Below are 23683 nucleotides of genomic sequence, written 5' to 3' on the forward strand. Positions count from 1 at the left end.
AAGGGGGCACTGCAGCTGCTTTGGAGGTTGGTGGCTGCCATGCACAGTAGCTGGCATGCTATATTTCTGTCTATCTGTCTGTCTTGTCTGGCTGTCTAGCACTCCAGGTAGGTGGTCTTCACCTTTCAGGGATGGGGTCTGTGCTCGACTGGGCCGGGGAGTCTCGTCAGTGCTGGTGTCTGTGTCTGTGCTGAGGCGGTAGGGGATCACATCCACATGCCTCTTCCAGGACACCGAACGCAGGTCCAGCTTGGAACCCACCAACTTGATAAAGCCTTGTTATGGAGGGGAGAAGCAAGCAGGGTGGGTGGGTGGGTGATGGTCTGGATTGATAGTTTGCATGGCAGTTGTTGTTTTTGTGAAGCTTGGTGATTGGTGAAATGGCGAGCGATGGAAGGAGTGAAGGAGGGAGGAGGAAGAGGAGGAGGCAGCATGTAATGTAGCTTCGGTGATATCTACAACTACAGATGTCTGGAGGCTTTCAGCAATCACAGATTTCTTTGCAGTTTGGATCAATGGTAGGAAAGGTTTGACTGGCATGGGGAAAAAAGCCATAAAGAAGAAAATAAAGACTGGTATGAAGACTGGCATGATAGAACCCAAAGCCATGAAGAAGAAAATAAAGACTGGTATGAAGACTGGCATGATAGAACCCAAAGCCATGAAGAAGAAAATATTCTGATGATCTCATGAGATGTAAAATAAACGTCAGTTTCTTAAAAGACACCTCAGAGAGAGAAAGGGAGAGGGGGGGGGGACGAAACAAATAAAGAGAAAGAATGAAGAAAGAGGCAGAAAGAGAAGGAAGAAAGAGTGCAAAAAGAGAGAGAGAAGGGTGGAGGAGGCCCTCATTTTTGTAAGCCCCTTGACCATGACACTGTAAGACCTTTTCTGTTTTCATTTATTTTCTTTCTCTCCTTCAGTGAGCAGAGGACTGGACGACAGAAGATGGATCGACAGATCTTTCTTTGCATGGAACCCATCTATAACAGTCCTGTCCTATCCAGTCTGCATTCACTTGGTTTCACAGAGCAGTGAAGCTCACTGGCTTAATGAGGGGGCTACTACCCAATATGTATACATCTAAGTAGCGGTTACTTAGCAACAGCTATTCTTCATGGGATCCACTGAAAACACACTACAGAACCACAACACACAGTACGCCACTGAAGGTAGGCTGCGGAGAGACAGGCTCCCGAGAGCCAGCTAAGGTGGCGTAATCTGTGGGCACCCACCTTCGTCTGAGACGCTGGGTCTCTTGGAGCCTGTTGGCGACCTCAAGACCTCGCTGCTGTACATCAGGTAGCCGTCGTACTCATCCCCCGCCTCCGCGTCCACTATTGGGATGTCTGGGATGATAGGGACTGCAGGGAGAGAGGGAGGAGACTCAAACTATGGTCATGCTAAAAGTATTAAATTCAATATAGTGTCCTATAGTAGGAGACAGCACAATTCAATATAGTATCCTATAGTAGGAGACAGCACAATTCAATATAGTATCCTATAGTAGGAGACAGCACAATTCAATATAGTATCCTATAGTAGGAGACAGCACAATTCAATATAGTATCCTATAGTAGGAGACAGCACAATTCAATATAGTATCCTATAGTAGGAGACAGCACAATTCAATATAGTATCCTATAGTAGGAGACAGCACAATTCAATATAGTATCCTATAGTAGGAGACAGCACAATTCCGGTCCTTGAGGGCTGCAGCAACAGTTGGTTTTCATTGGTTCATTTGAGGATTTATTTTCCACAAAACAGCAACACTTAGAGGAACTCACTGGACATGGGTCTGACGGGCTGTGAGGCCAGGTTGATGGTTGCCTCTCTGAATGGACCCCAGCCAACGCTGTTCTTAGCCCGGACCTTATAGCAGTAGGTCTGGGCTGACTGCAGGTTCTCAATTAGCAACATCCTCTTCTTAGGGTTGTCTATCTTAACCTTCTTAGCTACACCCATCGGCTCTACAGGGGGAAGGACGAGGGAGAGGAGAACACAGAGATCCCATTAAATGATTGAGTTCTAATATGTACGCGTCAGAATGTCTTAGAAGCACAAGCATTAAGAGGCATTCGGTGATTCTTCGATTTGATTGGTCACTCACTTGTGTTGTCATTGATGGGTGTGTAGAGGACCTCGTAGTTGGTGATGACACCGTTGGTCTCGGCAGGCTCCGCCCAGCTGACCTGAGTGACAGTTGGACTGATGACGTTGAACGCAAGACGACCGGGCTCACTGGGGACTGGAGGAGGAGAGGAGAGAGGGATGAGGGGAGGAAAGAAAGAAAGGAGGAAACATTTATCACAAGGTAGGAAAGAGGGGAAAACCATCGACACAATCGTTGAGCTTACATCCTGTGTCAACCCAACAATATTCAACAAGAAAGAAAAAAAACTGTCCACAATCCTAGAAGTGTTATTTGTGAAAGACAATAAATGTAGTCCATATTTGACAGGAACAGGAAGTGTGCTCACTCACCGTCCTCCAGGGTCTGACAGGGCACCATGTCGCTGTAGTTTCCGTTTCCCAGGGCGTTGTAGCCACACACCTTCATCTCGTAGTCACAGAAGGGGTACAGGTTGGTCAGCTCAGCGTGGGTGGTCTTCACATCTATCACCTGGCCATCAGTCTCAGGGTCCCCATAGATCCAATACTTCACCTGGTGACCAGGGAGAGGGAAACAGAAGATGTAGAAAACACAGGTGAAACACTGGTTGGAATGAACACTCTTCCAACGTTTGTTTGTATACTCCAAAATTACACTGGAAAATAATCTCCTAGTTTCCAACAGCAAAAATTGGCAGGTGGGTCAAGGGGGCGAATCTAATGAGTTCCTCTGTTGATGAACTATGCTCCTCACGGGGTAAAAGGGTTTAAGTCAAGGTAAGTTAAGTATGACAGTTCCTCTCAGCACCTCGCAGTCCAAGGGATTAGATCTTGAGGGGGGGGGTCCTTACCTTGTAGCCCAGGGGGCTTCCTAAGGGGTCCCAGTTGAGACGGATGTTTCGTGGGCCAGTGGCTTTAGCCTTGACGTTGGTGGGAGAGAAGAGACGACCACCAGGAGACATGGCTGTCCGGTTGATGAAGTCCTTACCCTGCTGCTGCTTCTGGGCAATCTCTGGTAATGCTGAGGGAATTAACTTATTTTAGTGATGCACATCTCATGCATCAGATTCCTTATAGATACCCCATACTGTATGTGTGTGTGTTTGTGTGTGTGTGTTTGTGTGTGTGTGTGTGTTTCAGTGTCTGTTTCTGTGTGTATTACCTCCATCAGTAATCGTGACCATTGTCGTCTTCCTCTCCCCGACCGCAGCGTTCGTACTGGGGTCAAACAACTCCAGCTGGAACATTTCTGGTTTGACCGGTCCAGGGTGAGGGCGTGGGTCGATCACGATGTTCTTCTCAGTCTCCCCGGGAGAAAACTTGAGGGGACCGGACAGCTCGAAGCGCTTGGCATTGCGGGTCTTCCAGTGGACGGTGGCGGGCCCCTCCTGGTTGCGTGTGCGGACCACGGGGATGGAGTAGGTTGGGTCAGCTGTGGAGAAGTTCTGGGTGCTCTTCATAAACATCATCACACTGGGCTCTGAGGGAAGCAACGAGAGAGGAAGTGTGTTATGGCCATCTTACAGAGGAGGAAGTTATGGCTGCCTTTCTAACCTCAAATGAGGCTGTTACCCATGCTCTCAACACCCAAGATAATAATGTCCGGGACCTGTTGTGCGACGCTATCCTGTGAACTGACGAAGATCCAAAGAAACACTGTTATATTAAAACTTTTGAAATGATCAAAATAATATACAGGTATCTTTCTTTATTTTTTCATGCTATGTGATACACCCTGGACCACCTGGTTGGTCAGTGATAGTGACAGTAGTATATAACCTCTCACCTGGTTGGTCAGTGATAGTGACAGTGGTATATACAGTGCCTTGCGAAAGTATTCGGCCCCCTTGAACTTTGCGACCTTTTGCCACATTTCAGGCTTCAAACATAAAGATATAATAATTTTGCACGCCCAATTTTTCAGTTTTTGATTTGTTATAAAAGTTTGAAATATCCAATAAATGTTGTTCCACTTCATGATTGTGTCCCACTTGTTGTTGATTCTTCACAAAAAAATACAGTTTTATATCTTTATGTTTGAAGCCTGAAATGTGGCAAAAGGTCGCAAAGTTCAAGGGGGCCGAATACTTTCGCAAAGCACTGTAACCTCACCTGGTTGGTCAGTGATAGTGACAGTAGTATAAAACCTCACCTGGTTGGTCAGTGATAGTGACAGTAGTATATAACCTCTTAACTGGTTGGTCAGTGATAGTGACAGTAGTATATAACCTCTCACCTGGTTGGTCAGTGATAGTGACAGTAGTATATAACCTCTCACCTGGTTGGTCAGTGATAGTGACAGTAGTATATAACCTCACCTGGTTGGTCAGTGATAGTGACAGTAGTATATAACCTCGCTCCTGGTTGGTCAGTGATAGTGGCAGTAGTATATAACCTCACCTGGTTGGTCAGTGATAGTGACAGTAGTATATAACCTCTCACCTGGTTGGTCAGTTATAGTGACAGTATTATATAACCTCACTCCTGGTTGGTCAGTGATAGTGACAGTAGTATATAACCTCTTAACTGGTTGATCAGTGATAGTGACAGTAGTATATAACCTCACCTGGTTGGTCAGTGATAGTGACAGTAGTATATAACCTCTCACCTGGTTGGTCAGTGATAGTGACAGTAGTATATAACCTCTTAACTGGTTGGTCAGTGATAGTGACAGTAGTATATAACCTCACCTGGTTGGTCAGTGATAGTGACAGTAGTATATAACCTTTTACCTGGTTGGTCAGTGATAGTGACAGTAGTATATAACCTCTCACCTGGTTGGTCAGTGATAGTGACAGTAGTATATAACCTCACCTGGTTGGTCAGTGATAGTGACAGTAGTATATAACCTCGCTCCTGGTTGGTCAGTGATAGTGACAGTAGTATAAAACCTCACCTGGTTGGTCAGTGATAGTGACAGTAGTATATAACCTCTCACCTGGTTGGTCAGTGATAGTGACAGTAGTATATAACCTCACCTGGTTGGTCAGTGATGGTGACGGTGGTTCTGGGGTAGCGTCCCAGCTTGGCTCCCTGTCTTGGGTTACTGAGGTCCATGACAAATTGTTTGACCTGTGTGTCCTTCAGCAGACCGTCTCCCTCTCCCAGCTCCAATAGACGCACAGGGACAGTCTGCTGGGTCTCCCCTGGCCCGTAGGACAGTTCCCCATCCACTGTCACATAGTCCTGGCGAGAGAGGAAAGAGTAGTTAGGATTGGAAAAAGAAACAGTCACTTAGACTAATGAAAGGTGTGATATTGCTGTCTTTTAGTGTGTGTGTGTGTGTGTGTGTGTGTGTGTGTGCGCGCGCGTGTGTTACCTTCTTGTCCTTGGCGGTGAGGTCTCGGGTGCGGTAGGTGACCTGTGTGTGTCCGTCCTCTATGATCTCTCTGCTAATGGGGATGTTAGCCACTCTGTCCTGTCGGCTGTAGGTGTAGGAAGGCTGGAGGAACGACATAATACTCTTGGCTGGAGAGGAGAGGAAAGACACACAATTATGAGCTAAATAAGGTCAGGGGAAGAACACAAAATAAAAGAGAAATATACACATATTCACTGGAAATAAATAGTAAGAAAGTGTTTTGTAATGCTATATGGTTTTGAAGAATCATGTGTGTGTAAGAGTATGGAGGTCAGGGATTAGATAAGGCTCCTCTGATTGGCTCTCACCGTGTTCTTTGATGATGGTGATGTTGACGAAGCGTTTCCCTATCTCAGCGATGCCCAGAGGAACGTCCACCGCCTCCACCTGCAGCTGCTTCTTATCATCGTCATCTTCCTTGATGAAGAGCGGCACGCGCACATCCACCGTCTCCACCCCCTCCTGGAACTCCACGGCACCAGCCGCCTCTGCAGAGAGAAGAGAGAGAGAGAGCGAGATGGAGAGACAGTTAATAAACTCCCAACACACAGACATACACAGAGACATACACACAGACATACACACAGACACAAACACACACCTCTGTCTGTGGCCACTGTGTAGTAGCCCGGCACCACTTTGAGATCTTGGAAGTTTCCAGACTGGACGTTTCTCTCAGTCAGTTTGACAATGTCGGGGTAGCTGGAGCGAGGAGCGGACACGACTGTGTCTACAATTGTGTGGTCTTTTCTTTTACCAGCATTTCTCTGTAATCTGAAACACAACCAGAATATCAGTAATGACATGAGGAAATACGATTTAGACGACGTGCACAAAAATGACTTACATTGTAATAAATTCAAGAGGGATTGAAAGTCATCCTGATATAAGTGTCTCACCTAAATTTGGTATTCTGAACCTTCTGGGCTCCAGGAACATGCTTGTACACTTCATTCAGCTAAACAGAGAGGACACACATAAAGTATACACAGGCAATCCACTGTCACAAGGATGGTCATACAATACTGTATATTAACACCCAGCTTGCTCACACTCACACAAACACACTCACGTTGTCATCAACCTCCCTGCGCAGCATCTCCGTGTCTCTGGCGTCGGGGTGAGACAGACTTTCTGTGAACAACCTGTTCAGACGCAGGGACAGAGGGAACTGGACTATAGATGGAGGAAGAGAGGAGGAAAGAGGGGAGGAGAAAGAAAGAGAGTGGGAGGAGAGGAAGAGGAGGATGAGAGGCAAATTAGGACGAGTAGAAGGGGAGAAGAGAGGTGGATTAGGGCTCATGTTTCATCACTCAGAATCATGATCATGTAAACCAGGAAGTTCTAGTGATAACTCCAACCAATGGGAGAGATGGAATTCGGAACACTTCACACTCACTGGTCTCTTTGGGGTTGGGCTGGACCTGCGCCAGCGGGTGATTGGGCGATCGGTGCACATTGTCGGTGATCTTCCAGCGAACCACGTCGGTGCTCTTGGGCGGGCCGGTCCTCACTAGGGGCGTGTCCAGGTGGTCAGAGGTGAGCAGGGATTGGCGGAGCATGTACTGGTCCTCCTTAAAGCCAACCATACGGCCTACAGACACACATAGGAAAACACATGTTCAATCACACGTTACAATACTGCCTGGAAACATGGTACAGATCCAGTAATATGCGCACAGAAGGATATTAAAAGGTTCATAAAAGTGATACGGCTCGAGGAACTCACCTCTTCCACAGCATGGCAGCAGAGCAAGACATGCCTGAGAGAGAAAGAGAACGAGGGAGGGAGGCAAAGAGGGATTATTTCCTTCAGAGTGTGGCAAGGCCATGGTTGGGTGTGTTATGGTTGTGACGGGACAGTACCTTGCAGCAGGCGCAGTACTTCCAGCAGCAGAGCAGCAGTAGACCCAGCAGTAGCATGAGGAACATGATGAGAGGGATCAGCCACAGGAAGCCAGCAGGGGGACAGTCTAAGGGGACGGACCACCACCACATCAACCATAACATCAGCATCACAACCAGGGTGCAAGTCCCAAAGATGCTGAGCACTTCCAGAACAAACCAGGGAACCCCCGTGGTTGTATTAGCGTCATATAAACGAATGTATAAGGGCTATAATAATTAGGCGGGTGCCTATGTCTGTCCTTGTGTGAATTGGAAATGTTTTTTTTTGTTGCATATCCCACTCTCTCTGAGACACCCTCAGAGTGTGGGGTAGCCATTTTCTGCCATTATCAACAGCGACCCTGGGCACATCAGCGACCTTTCGGTTACTGGGCCAACACTCTAACCGCTAGGCCACCTGTCACCCATATATGAACGCTGATCATGCCTCACCTTTCTTTTTAAGCACTTGGACTTCCAGTTCCTTGTCAGTCTGGTCCTCAGGGTAGTCCACGGTGTAGTGGTACGTACAGTCGTCATCCTCGTCACGGAAACTACACGCCTCAATCACCTCTTTATTTTCCTTGAGCTCGTCCACCATGACCACTTTGAACTGGCACTGGTCACACTGGTCGCTGTCCTTCTTCTCTCCGGTCTTCCAGGCCTGACACTGGACACAGCTCCTCTTGTCCTCACACATCCCCAGCTGGGCCTGGAAGTTAGCCTCGCAGGTGGGGGTCATGGCCAGGCCAGAGTCCTGGCACTCACAGCGACCGCATTTACACACACCACGCCCGTTACAGACACCCTGAGAGAGGGAGGGGGGGGGGGTTAGATCATTCAAGAAACATATTGTCGCAATCTGGAGGGAGGGAGGGTTCACAAAATGGGACAAACACCCAAATGAGACTCTGCATGCAGAATTTAGCTAAAATATATTTTGTGTACAACGCAAAACCCCAAACAATGTTCTGCAGAGCAGAAATAGGACTATCCCCTCTAGAACGGAGCTGTTAAGTTCCACAACCACCTAAAATTAAGCGATGCCCACACATTCCACCTCAAAGCCCTCACCTACAGAGAGATCAACCCAGAGAAGTCCCCTCAACTAGTTGGTTCTATGGCTCTGTTCACAAACAGACCTCACATAGCCCCAGGCCAGCAACACAAAAATATAACTATTTGACACACTGGAAAGAATCAACCAAAACACTGAGCAAATTGGAATGCTATCTGGCCCTAAACAGAGAGTACACAGTGGCAGAATACCTTAACACTTTGACTGACCCAAAATGAAGACAATCTTTGACTATGTACAGACTCAGTTGAGTATAGCCTTGCTATTGAGAGGTCGCCATAGTCAGTATAGCCTTGCTATTGAGAGGTCGCCATAGTCAGTATAGCCTTGCTATTGAGAGGTCGCCATAGTCAGACCTGAGCTGCACTTCTTCCTAACCTCCTGGCAAATGTATGACTCCATTAGAGACAGATATTTCCCACAGATCATACACCCACAAAGAATTAGAAAACAAATCCGGGGCCTCCCGGGTGGCGCAGTGGTTAAGGGCGCTGTACTGCAGCGCCAGCTGTGCCATCAGAGTCCTGGGTTCGCGCCCAGGCTCTGTCGTAACCGGCCGCGACCGGGAGGTCCGTGGGGCGACGCACAATTGGCCTAGCGTCGCCCGGGTTAGGGAGGGCTTGGTCGGTAGGGGTGTCCTTGTCTCATCGCGCACCAGCGACTCCTGTGGCGGGCTGGGCGCAGTGTACGCTAGCCAAGGTGGCCAGGTGCACGGTGTTTCCTCCGGCGCATTGGTGCGGCTGGCTTCCGGGTTGGATGTGCGCTGTGTTAAAGAAGCAGCGGCTTGGTTGGTTGTGTATCGGAGGACGCATGACTTTCAACCTTCGTCTCTCCCGAGCCCGTACGGGAGTTGTAGCGATGAGACAAGATAGTAGCTACTACAACAATTGGATACTACGAAATTGGGGAGAAAAAGGGGTAAAATTCAAAAAAAAAAAAAAAAGAAAACAAATCCAACATTGCTAAACTCCCATATCCGTTCGGCGAAATATCACAACAGCAAGATTTGTGGCCTGTTGCCATGAGAAAATATTTGTAAATACCGCCAATATTTGTATGTTTATTTATCTTTCCCCACTATTCGTTCCACAATGATTTGCACCTTGCTAAAACACTGTACATAAGCTGACACTTGAAATGTCTTTATCTTTTTGAAACTTTGTTGAGTGCAATGTTTACTAATCATTTCTAATTGTTTTTGGTTAATGTTGTTTTGTGTCTTCTCACTTTTGTTTATTGTTTTTTCACTTTCTTTGGCAATGTAAACATGTTTCCCATGCCAATAAATCACTTTGAATTGAATTGGAGAGAGAGAAACAGACAAAGAGAGACAAAGAGACACAGATAAAAAGAGGGAGAGAAACAGAGACAAAGAGAGAGAGAGAGAAACAGAGAGAAACAGAGACAAAGAGAGAGAGAGGGAGAAACAGAGACAAAGAGAGAGAGAGAAACAGAGAGAAACAGAGACAAAGAGAGAGAGAGAGAAACAGAGACAAAGAGAGAGAGAGAAACAGAGAGAAACAGAGACAAAGAGAGAGAGAGAGAAACAGAGACAAAGAGAGATAGAGAGAGAGAGAGAGCGAGAGAGAGAGAGAGAGAGAGAGAGAGAGAGAGAGAGAAACAGAGAGAAACAGAGACAAAGAGAGAGAGAAACAGAGACAAAGAGAGATAGAGAGAGAGACCGAGACAAAGAGAGAGAGAGAAACAGAGACAAAGAGAGATAGAGAGAGAGAGAGAGCGAGAGAGAGAGAGAGAGAGAGAGAGAGAAACAGAGACAAAGAGAGAGAGAGAGGGAGAGAGAGAGATGATGTAGCGCTCACCCCTTTAGTGTCCAGACAGGTCTGGTTGCTCATGGGACACTCACAGGCCGGTCCCTCCCAGCCCTCTGCACACGCACACTGACCCATGAAGCAACGACCACGGTCTAACACACACACACACACACACACACACACACACACACACACACACACACACACACACACACACACACACACACACACACACACACACACACACACACACACACACACACACACACACACACACAGAAATGGTTAGAATCTACTTCAAGTGCTTCACACTCTCACAAAGACTCAGATTTTGTGGAGTTTAGGGAACACAAACTGTATGACAAAGATCTACACGTCTTACGACAGCCCCATTATTCTAACGCAACGCGGTGCCTCAAGCTCGCTATCTGAGACAATGATGACGGCCACACACTCACCGTTGCAGAGGAAGCCTCCGTATCTTTGACACTGGGACTTGTCAAACTGACAGAGGGGTCCCTCGTACTGGTCGGTGTTGTAACACACACACGTTCCACACAGGCAATCTCCTCGGCCAGAACACGGCTCCCCCACTTCAGGACCCAGACAGGAACTACCCGCGACCGGCGACGCACTGGTTGAGCAGTTACAGAAAGGTCCCAGCCTGGGGACACACACCACGGGGAGAAAGATGGTCTTTAACAGTCATGTTCTGCCTTTCTTCTGTCCAAGTGTAATTGATTCCTAATGGGCTATATCACTCCTCAGCTCTGCCACATGATACTGAAGTGTGGTGAGCGTTCTGCCGTGCATCACCCTGGGTTGCTATACATGAGCGGTGGTAGGAGTGAGTTTCCCATCTTATAATGTAAAGCGCTTTGAGCACTGGAGAAGCACTATCAATTATTATTGGGGTGGGCTGGGGTCAGTTTGTTATATCTGGAGTACTTCTCCTGTCCTATTCGGTGTCCTGTGTGAATCTAAGTGATATCTAATTCTCTCCTTCTCTCTTTCTTTCTCTCTCTCGGAGGACCTGAGCCCTTGGACCATGCCCCAGGACTACCTGACATGATGACTCCTTGCTGTCCCCAGTCCACCTGGCCGTGCAGCTGCTCCAGTTTCAACTGTTCTGCCCTATTATTATTTGACCATGCTGGTCATTTATGAACATTTGAACATCTTGGCCATGTTCTGTTATAATCTCCACCCGGCACAGCCAGAAGAGGACTGGCCACCCCACATAGCCTGGTTCCTCTCTAGGTTTCTTCCTAGGTTTTGGCCTTTCTAGGGAGTTTTTCCTAGCCACCGTGCTTCTACACCTGCATTGCTTGCTGTTTGGGGTTTTAAGCTGGGTTTCTGTACAGCACTTTGAGATATCAGCTGATGTACGAAGGGCTATATAAATACATTTGATTTGATTTGATTTATTATTATATCCTCCTGAGACCCAGCACCTCATTTTTGCCCTCTCTCGTGGGCATCAGTTCTCGGTCCGTATCTCTGAGGCCACACAAGCCACTGTTTTAAGTCATGTTGACCCATTGAGAGGACATTCTGGGCTTTTCAATGATATCACAGGTGTGGAGGGTGTGACCGTGACAACGTCAGCACATTTTATGGAAATTTGAAAAGAAGTGTGTGTGTGTGTAATTACTAATTACAATTTTTGTGGGTTTGATATTCAAACTGTTTCCAGTAAGTGAATATCTCAGGAGTAGTCAAGTGAGTTGTCAGGACTGTGTACTTTTCCCCCCACATTAAATAAGAGCTAAATAAAACCTTATCAAGAATTGTCCTCTGTAGTGGACACCCAGATGCCACAACTATGTTTTTCACCTACTGTCCCCATTCCCTGTAATGTTCATTTATTCACATTTCAGTCTAAATGACCACCACAGACGACAATCTTTCCCTTACAATAAAAGACAACTAACAATTTCTTGGTAACATGTTTCTATCGCCTCAAACACTATAAATACAAAGAGAGGCGCACACTTATGTATAAGCTCCCAATAATTTAACAAATCCCCCCCCCAGATCTCAGGAGGATATAGCATATGAGAGAGAAAGTACATCCAGTTGTGTTTGTCTCACCAGCCACCGTAGCACCGGCACTTCCCACAGACCAGGTCCCCGTGGCCTGTACACCGCACTGCATTTTTAGTGGGGGTCTTTAGGAAGCGGAGAGAGGAAGAAGACAGTTAGAAACCAAAACCCGTGTGTGTGTGTGTGTGTGTGCGTGTGCGTGTGTGGTGTGTGTGTGTGTGTGTGTGTGTGTGTGTGTGTGTGTGTGTGTGTGTGTGTGTGTGTGTGTGTGTGTGTGTGTGTGTGTGTGTGTGTGTGTGTGTGTGTGTGTGTGTGTGTGTGTGTGTGTGTGTGTGTGTGTGCGTGTGTGTGTGTGTGTGTGTCTTTGTGCTCATATGTGTCGGTCTGTCTTCATACCTTCTCACAGTCGCAGGTTTTACAGAGCACTTCGGCGTTGATGTTTAGAGCCGTGCTGAAGGTTGTCGGTTTGACTCTCATCTTCCCCTTTTTGTCACCCTGCTCCAGACTGCACACATGTTGCTCTCCAACCATCTCACTGGCCTTGACACGCACCTTAAACTTCCCCTGGAAAACACAGAATGGGTTAGTGTGTGTGTGTAAATGATTTATATATACACAATAGATGACTGACAGGGGGTGCTGTTTTTGAAGCCACCGCGCCTCCATCTTGGCACCCACACCATTGTAAAAATATTTTGGAAGATAAAGAAATGCATTTATTAATGCCATATTTATTATATTAAAGACACCTAAATGCATCCTTTTGAATGATATTATATCAGCTAAACCCCCCAAAATAAAAGGAAACAATTAAAATAAAAAATGTCCTTAAAGTATAATATGTTGAAAGTTTTAATGTTACTGTCCCCACTACAACCCAAAATACTTAAATACATTTTGGTATTGAAACATTTAATTGAAATACTGTAGAATTCCATTCATTCCTATGGAGGACTGCTTCTGTGGCTCAAAGCCTCTCCTTGGCCAGTACATAGGATCAGCAATACAGGGTTTGTATACAAATATTGTCATAATTTTAACATTGTGTCATGTTAGCTGTGTGTGTGTGTGTGTGTGTGTGTGTGTGTGTGTGTGTGTGTGTGTGTGTGCGCGTGCGCGCACGTGTGTGTTGAACTATACTTGTTTGGACCAGAAGTCCCCACAAGAATAGCAAAATAACAAACATTTGACTAACTGGGGAAATTTTTTTGGTCCCCACAAGGTCAAATGCTATTTCTAGGGGGTTTAGGGTTAAGGTTAGAATTATCGTAAGGGTTAGAATTAGGTTTAGGGTTAGGAGCTAGGGTCAGTTTCAGGGTTAGGGAAAATAGGGAATAGGGAAAATAGGATTTTGAAATGGGACAGAATTGTGTATCCCCTCAAGGTTAGTTGTACAAGACTGTGTGTGTGTGTGCATGCGACATCTAAGTGTTTCTTACTATTTGTCCAGGCTTGACTTTGAAGGTTCCAGCCTGCGCAACACTGCCACTGTACGATAGGACCTGAGCTTCTATAGCTTTAGGCCTGTCCTCAGCACGGATGCTGATCTTAGAGCGGATATTCTGAGAGGACGGACAGAGAGCATGATTAGGACATCTGGCAATGCCTTACGTAATAGCCCTTAGGGGATGCATCAAGTAGAATCAAATTGAAGTAATGTGTTCAATTTGCCACACCTGTAAAACAAGCCCATTCTCACCTCAAAGGCTTTCTCCAGGATATTGAGGATGTTAGCAGAGTCTTCCTGTAGCAGACCCAACTCAGCGATGGGGAAATACTCATAAAGCTTCTACACAGGGAGAACCCACAAAACATGAATAAGATATGTTTTATCTGCTACAGATGAGTTAAGAGGTATTTCAGGCCTCCCAGAACAGACAGTGGCTAAACTCAGTGGCCAAACCCCCATTACAGTAAGTATGATTGACTGGTGATGATGAAAATAGGCATGATGCTCTGTTTGTAGGGTTAGAGTAAGGTTCAGGGTTAGGGTCAGGGATAGTAAGGTAAGCAGTGACTCTTCCGAGTTCTTACCTGATAATAGGTAAAGGAGTGGTTTGTGATGGCGAAGATGGGGATAATGTTGTGTTTGCCCAGCAGGCGGACCAGGGTGGGCACAGAGGGGTAGTCCTGCCTGGTGTCCTCTGTGTATTTCCCCTCGGGGTCCAGGTGGCACTGCTCATCGTTGCGTGGCATGATGCCCGCCAGCACGTTGGCACCGTCTGCCTCGTAGTGGAAGGCCGACTCGGTGGAGAAGACCAGGAGGTGGGTGGCATGGCTACGCCAGCCGATCTTTTCCTGGAGGGGAGGAAGAGGAAAGAGACAGAAGGAAAGAGGGCGAGAGATACAGTTGGAAAAAGGGGAGACGGAGAAGAAAAGGGGTAAAGAGAGAGTTCTATACACGTGTAAGGAGGCTCTTAAAGAGTCACACAGAGCGGTGCACGACAGTTAACCAATCAAACAGCAAGCTTCAACTAATTAAACATCCCAGACGGGACAGCAAAGATGGTCGCCTGTGTCCCCTAACCACAAGACATTGAATGGTAATATCCGTCTTAGTAAATCTAACTCTATAGTCCTACCCCGCAGACTGCAGCCTGCAGTATGGCGTCGAAGCCCCCCTCTGGAGCGTCCAGGTTCCCTGAGATCCTCTCCTTCTGCAGCTTCTCGGTGAAGGACCGCAGGTCAGGGGTCAGAGTGATCACATGACGGAACGAGAAGGGAGGGTCGCTGTTGGGCCAAGGCTTGGCAAGTCTGGAGTGAGGCAGGGAGGGAGGGAGAGGAAGAGGAGGAAAGGGGAGGGAGAGGGGGGAGGGAGGGAGCAAAATAGATAGAAGGACGGGCCATGAGTATGAGTAGTGTATAAATGCAGATATTTTGGTACCGTCGTAATGTTTACTTTTGGGTCTATGTGTGTATCTGTATCTGGATGTGTGGCTGTGTAGAGAGGATCAAAATAGTTTTCTTACTTGGATGGTCTCATGTCTGTCTGGGGCTCCACCACTTTGTCCACAAACTTGCCGAACCCGATGGTGTAATCATCAGACAGCTTCCCTACCAACGCAGCTGTATGGGGAACAGAACACATCAGTACCACAGACTACTCCAGTACTACAACACTGAGGTCAATGGGGTAACAATCAGACTCATCGTTCACCTGGAACTTACCCAGCTCAGCACCCATTCTCTTGAGGTTGTCCAGGTCGTCCTCCATGGAGTTGGAGAAGTCCATAAGAATGTAGAGGTCCAGAGGTCCTTTAGCTGGTTCAAACACCTCCATCTCAATCTCCCTCTCCTCCCCTGGCAGCAGAGTCATAGACATCTCCTGAGGAGCTACCTGGGACTGCTTCAACAGCATGTTGATCTGCTCGTTCTATAGCGGGAGGGAGGGAGGGAGGGAGGGAGGGAGGGAGGGGTGTGTCATATCAGGTATGTAACATGGGGGACAAAGAGAAGTGTCTCCAACCTCAGCAAAAAGCACACCTTGCTTGTGAGTACACCTTCGCTTGTGAGCACACCTTGCTTGTGAGTACACCTTTGCTCGTGAGCACACCTTGCTTGTGAGTACACCTTTGCTTGTGAGCACACCTTGCTTGTGAGCACACCTTGCACATTCATCGTTCGGCTGCAGACTGTGTCATTGTGATACTTACTCTTTCCATCGACATACTGCTTTTGGCTGTCACCGCGCTATTACAGCCGCGGCTTATGATGTTGTCATGAAGGTCGCAGCGGGGACCATCAAAGATCTGTACGCAAACACAAACATGGGTCACACTAAATATTTGTAGCGGGTAAGCGTTGTCTGTGGGCAACTTGAGTAGTGGTTTCTTCTCACCTCATCTGGACAGTAGGCACAGCCCTTCCCTGACTGAATACATTCTGAACAGGTGCTAGCCCTCGTAGCCAGACAGTGATTCACTATTGGACAGAGAAGCATAGCAGGAATATCTGTGTTGACATTTAGCATCAGTAGAATTCCAATGAAAAATATGATTTGATTTTCAGTTAGAGATGACTCAACCTATTGCTCAACTGCATAAACAAGACGGGGTCTATCGACATATTAAAATAGCCAAAGAAAGAGTCAATACTGTAGTAATACGAGACACACAGTAACAATCACTTGATTCAATAATTCTCACCTTTTTCAGCGTAGCAACTGGCTGTGAGGACAGCAAGAAGTACAACCCCCACCAAGAGATTTAATGTCCATCTCCCCATCTCCCTCCTGCAACACACACACACACACACAGTTTATGACCTTTCAACTTTCCCCACGGGCTAGACTACACTGACCTGGTGAGGTAGGAGTACTCTCGGTTAAATTTGCTACTTGACACTGATGGAAGGTCAGTTTTGCGTTTTCACTCCTTTGGAGAGGTTAAGGCGATCCTAGATATGTGCCTAAAGCAACTTCTACTTGGAGAGGTCAGGTAAGAGTATCATCAAGTTGACTCGAAGAGCCTCATCAATTAAAGAAAGTTGACTTTCAGCCTCCAGCATTGCCTCCTGTGTTGCATTATCTGCCTCCTGTATTGCATATTCCTCCAGTGACCTCAGTATCTGGTTATTCCTCTACAGAAATATTATGGTGTAACCCAAACCATCTGGCCCTGGTTGGCTCAGGTCTCTCTGTGGGCTTACCGCAGAGACCTTACACTTCTACAGAACAGAGAGACACTGTGAGCCATCCACACATTCAGAGAAGGATCTGTGCTCAGCCTATCTGCATGATCAACTAACTTCCACACTGAACACTCCTTAAAGGGAAAATCCACTCAAAAAAACGATATTTGGTATTGTTTTCATTAGTCCACTACTGATACACTTTTTACATGTCAGCAGTCAAGTTTTCAAGATATTGGACTTTCAAGAAGCAAAGTGTCACTGTGCATTTCATTTAAAAAAAATTGATTGTCTAAACAGTGGACTAATGAAAAAAATACTAAAATACGGATTGTCCCTTTAATAAGCAGATGTAACGTCGAACGAAAAAAACATCCCTAGCACATCAAACAGATGGAAACTAAAGGCAATTTCACCCTCTATCCAGACAGAGCCAGCTATATCCTGCCATACCCTGACTGCAGCACACAAATCCCTTTTATGTTATCCATATGCCAAACTAAAGACAGATCCTCCACAGCCAAACTTCAGACAGTGGGAGAATCAGCTTGTGAAAACGAGTTGGGGCAGGCATGGTGAAATGAATTGCAACGGGGAAGCGCTGAAGTGGAACTGTGTGAGATATTCCAGGGGAATGTTCTTCCAGACAGCAGGAGAGACATTGTTGGATGTAAACGTTATGTGAAAGGAGCTGCAGTCTTATACAGTAGTAGACAGCAATCATAGACATGGGAAACCACACAGATTTTCTCCACAGGGAATCTTACATTTGAAGTGAATGCTGACAGAATGTGCTTGTAATTGAATCAGAGGAGAAAGAGGGTTTTATGATCCAAATCCCCCCACCCCCACCTCACCCACTGTTTTGACCATTGACTCACCGAACAGGAATTTCACCCCAAGGCGAGAAACTGACCCAACCATCACAAAAACAGAGCAGGAAAACACAGGACATGGCACTTACTGTAGTGTAGCACCTTATCGTGAACTTGAGCTGCCTACAGGTGTGTGTGTGCACGTGCGTGTGTGTGTGTGTGTGTGTGGGTTTCCGGTATTACCGGTCACATTTATCACTGACCAGGTTGAGTAGGCTAAGAGAGAAAAACAGGACCAATGATATCTTCACTGTGAGGAGGAATGCAAGGTCCACAAAGATTGTCCGTTAACTACTGGTAAACACAGCCACATCAAAGAAGAACAATGTCTAAAGTTGAAGAGACTTTCTCATGGAGACAGTTAAAAGTGCTAAGAGTTTGAGGGGAAAAAAACAATAAAGTTGTGCTTGAATTTACCTTGGTCTAAATGAAAAAATATAAGGGCCTCCTGAGTGGATTATAGAGGTCTAAGTCACTGCATCACAGTGCTTGAGGTGTCACTACAGAGCCAGGTTCAATCCCAGGCTGTGTCACATCCGGCTGTGACAGGGAGTCTCATAGGGCAGCGCACAATTGGCCCAACGTCTTGTGGGCATTACTTGGCTCATTGCGCTCTAGCGACTCTTTGTGGCGGACCAGGTGCCTGCAGGCTGACTTCGGTCATCAGTTGAACTGTGTTTCCTCCGACACATTGGTGCCGGGTGTTAAGGAGCAAGGATTGGCGGGTCATGTTCTGGAGGACGCATGACTCGACCTTCGCCTCTCCTGAGCCCGTTGAAGAGTTGCAACGATGAGACAAGATTGAGAAAAGGGTGTTAAAAATGAACAAATATATGGACCCCAGAAAGTTGTGACTGTAACAGCTAATAGGTATCCAAATAAACAATAGTACCACTGGGTGAGAACTGGTTGAATCAATGTTGTTTCCACATAATTTCAACTCAAATGTTTTATGTGATGACGTTGAATAAACATGGAAAACTGATTCGATTTGCAAAAAATAGTCAACGTAAGGGATTTCAACTTTTAACCTAAATCCAATGATATGTTGAAATGTTTAGTTGATTTCATGTTAGTTGACAACTCAACCAAATGTAAATTAAAAACTATACGTTAAAATTACATCTGTGCCCAGTGGGAGATGTATAAAAAGACAGATTCAGAATGTAAAGACCGAAAGAGAGAGAAAGACAGGGGGAAATATTTTAAAAAACACATGAATCATTGCTAGCTCAGTAGTTATTGCTCTAAATAACATGCCCGGCGGCCAGGTGAACATTCCAACAAAGGGAGGGGCCCTAAACCGTTATGACATCATTAGAGAGAGTCACGTCAGTCAGTGACAGGGAGCACAGCCAGGTCCTTCCATGAGACAGCTAGGTAAATCAACCCTCAACTACACACCTGGAGCACTCAGTCAGCCCCGTATAAACACAGTTACTACATGAACACACCATCAGTCCATCTAAGCCAGGCAAATACATCTGACCAGGTAAACACATGTGAGAACAGCTATCTGAGAGTGCAAGAGTGGAGAGACGTCCAGGACCTTTTCTCGGTCTGTGGGTTTTCATTCTGCTGCAATCAGAACGAGAATCCCTTGTGGTCTGCACTGTCACAACGCACACTGTAATTTCCCTGTAAATCTAGTTGGGTCTATGTGACCAGAAAGGGAGCGGTACTCAATAGTAGTTGGTGGGGGGAAAAAAAACACATTCTGCAAGAAGAAGAATGTTGTTAGGCAACAACGTTTCTTTACAAGCCATTCACAAATATGGTTTGATTGCAATAAAATACATGAAATGCTTCTTTGCATCCCTTCGAATCAGCATAGGGTTTTGAATGTATAAATCCTCATCTCTAAGGGCAGGTGGATACCTGCAAAAAGAGCCTCTATTGTGAGTGCATTTCATCTGCAAAACTGAATTCTTCTTCCATAACCGTGTCACATTTTGGTCTAAATATGGTTCACTATGGAGGAATGAGACGCAGAACAACGTCAGAGGGACAACAACAAAACACCTTGTAAGAAGTCGAGCTACAGACTCCTACTCTAACTTACTTTAGTGATCCTTGATTTGAGTGACATACACTCTAATAAAAAACACAGGTCGTAGACATTGTAAAGTGATATGCTTTAACTATTTTATCATGCACAGTCCTCTGCTTGCTTGCTGCCTCGTGGCCAGGACTTCCATGCCCCCCCCCCCCCCCCCCCCAAGATATTTATATAGGACTCTAATAAGGATAAATAAAAGATAAATGTAATAAAACTAATTTGGCAATACTCAAGTAGATAACTATAAGTAGCGGTAGATCAGTGAAAGCAATGGCCGCAATTATTGAGTTTATACCAATAGTTCAAGAGATTACTGATCAAACAAACCTCTTATGGCTGCCTTGCCCAATCCAAGTCCAAAAGTCTGACCAAAAGAAATAAGGAAAAGCTTAATCCTCTTTTCTTTAACTCTCCACTCTTCTGTAAAGTTAGTATCCACCTGCCTCTGGGGGAGGGAAACCTCCTTTACGAGCCTTCAAGTCCAAGTTCCACGTTTCCAGGAATCTCTAATGCTAGTGCACAGGAGAGAAACACACTTCTACTTTCGCCCTCTCTCTCTCTCTCTCTCTCTCTCTTTCTTTCTTCCTTCCTTCCTTCTCTGCTCAGCTCCGTCAAATATTGACTCCTATCCCCTTGAACCTGGAGGTGAGGCGCCCGTGTGTGCGCGTGAGTGTCACAGTCTTGAAATGAGAGAGAGACAAGGGAGAGTGAGAGCCACCGAGTGTGTTTGTGTGAGCATGTGAGTGTAAAAATATGTGTGCTGAGATTTGATCCCTCCTCTAACTTGCACCCACTCACACTCTCTCCCTGTCTCAAGCTCAGGTAAGTAGCTAACAGTATAGATAACTCCCTTCCTCTCTATATGTCACCTGGCGTTTTTACTTTCAAAGCTCCACACCTCTAAATGTGCCCCCCTCCCTGCTACATTCCTTCCAGGCTGGGCTCACCTGTGTGGGCTTGAGCCTGGCGAAGCTGGCCCCTCCCTCTGTGGCCCAATCTCATGGGAGTGGCAGAGAACAGAACACTGTCTGGAGGCTACGGGAAACAGTCACAGTCAAAAGTACACAAAGAGCTGGAGTGCAGTACTGGACTTCCACATACCTCTGTGTGTGTGTGTGTGTGTGTGTGTGTGTGTGTGTGTGTGTGTGTGTGTGTGTGTACAGAGATTTGCTTTCCCTCGCAAATATACAAACAAACTCACTTTAATTAGTGACATGATATCAAACAGCGCAAGAACATTTATTGAACTTGAAACGCACAAACACACACACACACTCCTAAACTGTGCGTGCAGCTGGAGTAAATGAGATGGAAAAGCGGGCAGTGCAGTAATGTGCATTCCTGGGCACAGAGACCAGAGAGAAGAGGGGGAGCAGAGGGCACCAGACCCAGTCACCATGCCCACCTGGCACACTGCCCTCTCTCTGGGGCTAACCTCTGACTGTGTGTGTGTGTGTTTGTGTGTGTGTTAAAGAAGAGTTGCATGCACTTTCATGCACTGTGAAATATAGTATATGTACATATGACCACATTATAGTATTTTACTGCCATCAGCTCTATTGAAAGAGTTAAAGGCATGAACTCTGTGCTGTATCTGTTACTGTTCACCTTGGAGGGGATATGAGCTCTGCCCCGACCAGACCACAGACCACAGACCAGCTGTTATAGGTTACACAGCTCCTGTGGCTAGACCTGCTCTTACTGGAGAAACCACTGTCCAGTGTCCACACATAGCCCATGAGACGCAGATCAAAAACCAAGACAGTAGATCTATGGGGTCTTAAGACTCAGGAGACCGAGACTCTCTGATCCACAGGGGACTGAAAACACATCAAACAGGCTTATTCAGCAATTAGAGAGAACAGGCACTGCATCTCGTAGAGTACTCAGACTCCTGTCTGGCATACTATGACTCATAGGTGATAAAACAGCCTTTTCCACCACAATGGACTGTTTGGAAACGACATCATTAAAACAGAACACAGCCATGCTCATATCAACAAAGTTTGGGTTAAACAATGGTTTAGTCCTCTCCAGAGGAATAGAAATGTTGCAAAAACACCACTCCCTTCTTCCCTCCCTCTCTCCTTAGTTTTTGGCAATGTTGCCAACACAAACATCACTTTGCCTTAGTTTTTGATTGAGGGAGTTATAGGGTGTCGCTTTCCTACAACTTCTTAATTTGTGCAAGGGTTCTAGCGTCAGCAACGGTAGGAGGGTGTTCTTAATCTTGAACAATGCTTTCAATATTACCAAGACATTCATACGAAAAGGTTTACTGCAGTCCAGTATACATGTGTAAGTACTTATTATGCATATTATTGCAGTATACCTGTTACTTTCTGGTGTTGTACAAAACCGGCTTGACATGAATATTAGACCCAACTATCACAAAGCTCTGACACATACATGGAAACTTCAAAGGAGACCCACTGGATGCCTGCAGGAAAGCCAGCCCATGGCAGGCTAATGTGGCGGTAACAGGGAACTTAATAAAAGGATGTTGGTTTTGTGACACACCCTTACACTCTTCTCAGATAGGGCATAGCTGCCAGGAAACCCAGTAACCTCTAACCTCTAAGAGTTTTTTTAAAACAACTTTATAAAAGCATGATATTGAATGCCCAACAAAAAAACATAAAAAGGCTATACTAGTTGTAATATATAGGCCTACTAGACTAATTGTATGCCAGCTTTCTCAGAGAGATGTCTAACAAACACGCATGTGCTTTAAAGCTAAACGTTATGCGACATCCGGATTCTGACTGTGCCCTGTTTGTCGAAATGACCGCTGCGGGTGGCACTCCCAATGCCAAACATTTAGACATGCCAAAAGCACACTGGAAGAAAAAAAAATGCATCTCCCTCAATGTCGGGGGCGATGACATTCTGTAAATAAATATTTGATACTTCAGTAGCATAACTGTAGCCTAGTGGGCCCTTCGTTGTCGAAAATAGGTGCTTTTTGAATAGTGCAAATTGCTAATATAATTTAACATAATCAAACACAGATTTGAACAGATACTCACATTTGTTCCACTCTAAAAATGTTAGGCTGCACAACTTAGTTTGTTACCGATAAACACAACTCGTCCGTTACGGGTGGCAGGTGGTATTGGCGCATACGGGATGCGCGTGAATCATGATATTGACAGGCTTCGACGACATAAAGCCTACCATAGTCTATTTGACACTAATCCAGTTAAAATGTCATTGCGTACAGAATGTCCAAGTTTAGAGCTTTTTTTGGGAGTCCCCAATACTGTCCCCAACTCCAACTCTCGCGCTCTGTGAAACCCACTGTCTAGTGCCAACCTCGGATTTCCATGACAAAGGCGCCCGTTCTTAGATCATTGCACTTGCTCAATAGTCTTTGTGTGGAACTTTTTTCAATAAAACGGGTACAAAGACTGCCAATGCGACATTTGGTCTGTTTCTCGGAGGAGTGGAACACCCATTCTTGAAGCTATAGGCCTAGGCTAAATAAGTGCTTGGTGTTTCAGTGCATTTTGTCCAAACATGGACTGAAAATCTCTTAGACCAGTAGCTAGCCTGTTGTTATGTATACCCACAACATTTGGCGTGGATAATGTTTCAGACAATTCGACTTCTTATTTACTGAATACATTGTGAGTCAACCCTGTGTCAGTGCACCGGATGAAAGGTCTTATTTTTCAGGCAGTGTTAAGGCCGGGTCAGCACTTAGCTGTACATTGGGTGCGTCTCGTGACTCACCTGTGTGCAGAAACACGCACACACAGTTCCAAGGACAGGCCCAGCTCAGCCAAAAGTGTGTGTGTGTGGGTGCGCGCGTGGTACAGACGTATCTCAGCACACTGCCAACACTGCACCCCCCCCCCC

At 46.1% G+C, this 23683-nt stretch overlaps 1 protein-coding gene across 3 annotated transcripts in view; it reads right to left on the reverse strand.

Moving 5' to 3' along the window:
* The window catches only part of LOC139376642 (integrin beta-4-like), a 29631-nt gene extending 6561 nt beyond the window's left edge, over positions 1-23070 (reverse strand). The window contains exons 1-30 of one of the 3 annotated variants that reach the window (XM_071119455.1): positions 22852-23070; positions 16405-16490; positions 16098-16180; positions 15913-16008; positions 15428-15632; positions 15229-15325; positions 14842-15013; positions 14294-14557; positions 13959-14048; positions 13699-13821; positions 12656-12823; positions 12308-12384; positions 10672-10877; positions 10262-10365; positions 7817-8171; positions 7343-7449; positions 7206-7239; positions 6876-7070; positions 6549-6652; positions 6376-6434; positions 6078-6250; positions 5785-5964; positions 5435-5583; positions 5094-5301; positions 3278-3595; positions 2967-3136; positions 2488-2668; positions 2114-2251; positions 1791-1973; positions 1236-1364 (exon numbers count right to left, since the gene is read on the reverse strand). In XM_071119455.1, coding sequence (XP_070975556.1) covers positions 1236-1364; positions 1791-1973; positions 2114-2251; positions 2488-2668; positions 2967-3136; positions 3278-3595; positions 5094-5301; positions 5435-5583; positions 5785-5964; positions 6078-6250; positions 6376-6434; positions 6549-6652; positions 6876-7070; positions 7206-7239; positions 7343-7449; positions 7817-8171; positions 10262-10365; positions 10672-10877; positions 12308-12384; positions 12656-12823; positions 13699-13821; positions 13959-14048; positions 14294-14557; positions 14842-15013; positions 15229-15325; positions 15428-15632; positions 15913-16008; positions 16098-16180; positions 16405-16490; positions 22852-22853 — 4456 coding nt within the window. In that variant the 5' untranslated portion in view covers positions 22854-23070. Of the gene's footprint in view, positions 1-1235; positions 1365-1790; positions 1974-2113; positions 2252-2487; positions 2669-2966; positions 3137-3277; positions 3596-5093; positions 5302-5434; positions 5584-5784; positions 5965-6077; positions 6251-6375; positions 6435-6548; positions 6653-6875; positions 7071-7205; positions 7240-7342; positions 7450-7816; positions 8172-10261; positions 10366-10671; positions 10878-12307; positions 12385-12655; positions 12824-13698; positions 13822-13958; positions 14049-14293; positions 14558-14841; positions 15014-15228; positions 15326-15427; positions 15633-15912; positions 16009-16097; positions 16181-16404; positions 16491-20149; positions 20801-22851 lie in introns of those variants that run through there. The other 2 variants (XM_071119456.1, XM_071119457.1) reach the window with 2 other exon arrangements.
* Positions 23071-23683: the final 613 nt, after the last annotated feature.

Source organism: Oncorhynchus clarkii, chromosome 20 (genome assembly GCF_045791955.1).
Source record: "Oncorhynchus clarkii lewisi isolate Uvic-CL-2024 chromosome 20, UVic_Ocla_1.0, whole genome shotgun sequence".
In the NCBI taxonomy this organism is placed as follows: Eukaryota; Metazoa; Chordata; class Actinopteri; order Salmoniformes; family Salmonidae; genus Oncorhynchus; species Oncorhynchus clarkii.